The 3,337-nt window shown below is 42.2% G+C and overlaps 1 protein-coding gene across 1 annotated transcript; it reads right to left on the bottom strand.

Annotated features, from left to right (window-relative positions):
• Positions 1–701: 701 nt before the first annotated feature.
• LOC134573214 (uncharacterized) lies at positions 702–1,655 on the bottom strand. Its single transcript, XM_063432839.1, has one exon. It carries the CDS (start codon positions 1,653–1,655, stop codon positions 702–704), a length of 954 nt encoding a protein of 317 aa, XP_063288909.1.
• Between the last annotated feature and the right edge of the window lie 1,682 nt (positions 1,656–3,337).

The raw sequence follows: 3,337 nt of genomic DNA, 5'->3' as shown, positions 1-3,337 counted from the left end.
ATTGTGTTTAGGGTGTTTATTGTACTTTGTGCTTATACTGTTCTTATGTGTTACATATTTTCCTTATTTACATTATGTTAAATGATAAATATCCACCTGTTTTTTGTACCAATTGCTAAAAAAAAAAAAAGCACTATTATGGTCTTTTGTTTATTCCAGGTGATAGGAGACGGTTTCAGCTGGATTTGCACACAGTCATGGAGGATATGCGGGCAGCAGAGGAAAGGCAGCAGGAAAGGATGGAGAACCTTTCTGAGCGGCGCTTTCAGGCACTGCGTCAAGATGCCCAGGAAGCGAGGCGCCAGGAGGCAGAAATCGCCCGGCAGCAGATGGAGCAGTTGGCTAACTTCAACCAGGCCTTCCTTGGTGTCCTTGGGCAGCTTGTTCAAGTGCTGGGAGGCAGTCGTGATCCCAGGTCACCGCCCAGGCAGTAGTTCGTTTCCACTAGCACATGACCTGTACACTTCTTTATTTTATTTTTTTGATAATTACATTTATTTTTGCTTTTTGTAAATAATGTTTATTTGTAAATATATTTTTTTACTCTGTACTTGTGAGTATATTTTGAAAGATCATTTTTTTATTAGAATAAAAAACAGGAGAGACTTTTTGTGTGTGTCTGATTAAATTTAAAACTTTATTAAAAATTTCTAAAATGTAATAAAACTGTAATAAAACGTTAATAAAACCAGGGTAAGAAATTAAAGGTTGAGGTGCCGCATGAGAGCCTGACGTATTTCACTGCACTCTTCTTCGCTATCCAGTGTAATTACCCGTCCTGGCTCTTCTGCAGACGTATTCCAATCCTGGTGGAAGTCTTCTCCATGTCTTTCACAAAGATTGTGAAGAGCACAGCAAGTAAGCACCATGGATTTGACAAGTGCAATGTCACTGTCATTCCTCTTCATAAGACAACGCCACCTACCCTTAAGTCTTCCGAATGCATTTTCAACTACTACACGAGCCCTGGATGTTTTCTTGTTGTAGGTTTGTTGTTCTAGTGTCAGGCGGCCATTGTCAGGAAATGGTTTCAGGAGCCAATTTTGTAAAGGGTAGGCAGAGTCCCCGAGCACATAATAGCCAACATTCACCCCCCCAATGTTCTTAGTGCAAACAGGATACAGGCCTCCCTGGCCAACCCAATCCCAAAATGTGGACAGTCGTAGAACCCGAGCATCGTGCAAGCTCCCAGGCTTTCCTACGTTCACACTCCAGAATAGTCCTTTTCCATCCACTACTCCTTGGAGGATGATGGAATGCCACCCTTTTCTGTTGAAGTAGTCAGTGTGGTATTCTTGTGGTGCTATTATTGGTATGTGTGACCCATCAATAGCACCAACACACTGTGGAAGGCCCCACCTGTTCTCAAAGTAGTCAGCCATGTCTTTAAGCTTTTGCCAGTCCGGAAAATGAATAATTTCAGGAGCTAGCAATGTGCATACAGCTTTACAAAAGTCCTGCACACACCGGCACACTGATGATTTACTGACACCAAAAAGATGACCTATACTTCTGTATTCACTGTTGGTAGCCAGCTTCCACAGTGCAATGGCAACTCTTTTCCTCACAGGCACACAAGCTCTGAAGTTGGTGGTTTGCTTCTCCATCGCTGGACCTAGCTTTGCACAAAGGTATAAAAATGTTTCCTCCGACATTCTGAAATTGTGCACCCACTGTGTGTGTGTGAATCCAGGGACGGTCACATCCCACCACTCATTGGCGCGGCGGAGAGCCCAAATGACTGGTCGGCGGCGCTGTTTTGACAAAAGGAGAAGCGTCTAAAAAAATAAACAAACAAAAAAGGACAGATGTTACTATATCACTATTAATAGCATCATGTATAAAAGCGATCAACAAAAATAACATAAGGAGTATTTATGTATAAGGTGTAATTCTTGATTTTTACAAATGTGTGCAACATGATGTTGTTAAATACATAATGTATTTCCTTCCCATCTTGTATTCGATTTTTAACATATTCAGTATTATTTTTAATTTTTAATACGTGTAGAACTACATGACAAATGGCATAAAGTTGCTTACCCTATAGCGCTGCCGTCTTTGTCTTTGCCGCACAAAGGTGTACTTCTCCTCCCGGCTCAAGACCCAAGCCATAAGTTTTCTTCTCTTTTCTGCTGTGTTTCTCTTCGCCGCTCGCAACCTTCTCTCATAAAGTGCGGCATGTACTTTGATTTCAAAGAACCAAAAGCCAAATAGAGCAAAGACGAGCTGCTGGATGACCTCCATTATTGTTATTTGTAGCGTCACGTATGTTGTCGACCAAGTGTGTCGTCACACGCATTTGGCGTAAACCACGCAAGCCTCCAGGCGTTCCAACTTGCAGTGGAAACGCTCGCTGGAATAGGCCGGACCATTCAAAACCTTCCAAAATGTACCGACCCGAACCGATCCGCTCAGTGGAAACGAGGCATAAATGTCAGTGCTGCACAGTGTGTAGCACTGCCAGAGGAAGCACCTCTAGTAGCCATCTGAGGAGTGGCCAGTGGAGGTATCCCTAGGCTGTAATGTAAACACTATATTTTCTATTTTAAAAAAACAGTGTTTACTGCAAAAAGCCTGATAGGACTGAGTATACCACCAGAATAAATAGAATACACTGTAGTTGTTCTGGTGACTATTGTGTCCATTTAAAAACACCTCCAGTGACTGTTACACTGACAGACACTGGATGTGCTTCCTGGTTTAGTAACCAAGAAAACTTGGTCACATGACCACAGCCCCCATAGAAAAGCTTTGATTCTATATCTGTGTGGCACTCGCCCGCGCATGCACTTTTGGTCCCAAATGCTCCTCTATAAGGATCAGTGGATTGGACTGACTCCAGAGAACAGCTTCTCCACTGTGATGCCATAGGAGGAGGAGGGGTAAGCAGTGCGGAGCGAGCCTATAGGAGGGAGACATTTTACTTAGGGACAGGAACACTAAAGAGTTAGGAATACATGTTTGTACAAGTAATTAACTAAGGTGCATTTTGAAGGATACTCTTTATGATAACAATTTTCAGTACTTAACCCCTTAACCCCTTAAAGATCAAACTTCTGGAATAAAAGGGAATCATGACATGTCACACATGTCATGTGTCCTTAAGGGGTTAAAGACCAAACTTCTGGAATAAAAGGGAATCATGACATGTCACACATGTCATGTGTCCTTAAGGGGTTAAGGACACATGACATGTGTGACATGTCATGATTCCCTTTTATTCCAGAAGTTTGGTCCTTATGCGGTTAAACAGATAACAGTTTGGACTTATCCAATGATATAAAATGTATATATCACATTCACGCAGTGTGTGTTTGCATGTTTTTGAGTGTGT

The sequence above is a fragment of the Pelobates fuscus genome, chromosome 1, assembly GCF_036172605.1.
Source record: "Pelobates fuscus isolate aPelFus1 chromosome 1, aPelFus1.pri, whole genome shotgun sequence".
In the NCBI taxonomy this organism is placed as follows: Eukaryota; Metazoa; Chordata; class Amphibia; order Anura; family Pelobatidae; genus Pelobates; species Pelobates fuscus.
Note: the sequence above shows the minus strand (reverse complement) of the source record. Positions and strands in the feature narration are given on the sequence as shown.

Bases quoted from the DNA above. Each gene is read 5' to 3' on its own strand.
- LOC134573214 (XM_063432839.1), bottom strand. From the start codon at position 1,655: ATGTCGGAGGAAACATTTTTATACCTTTGTGCAAAGCTAGGTCCAGCG.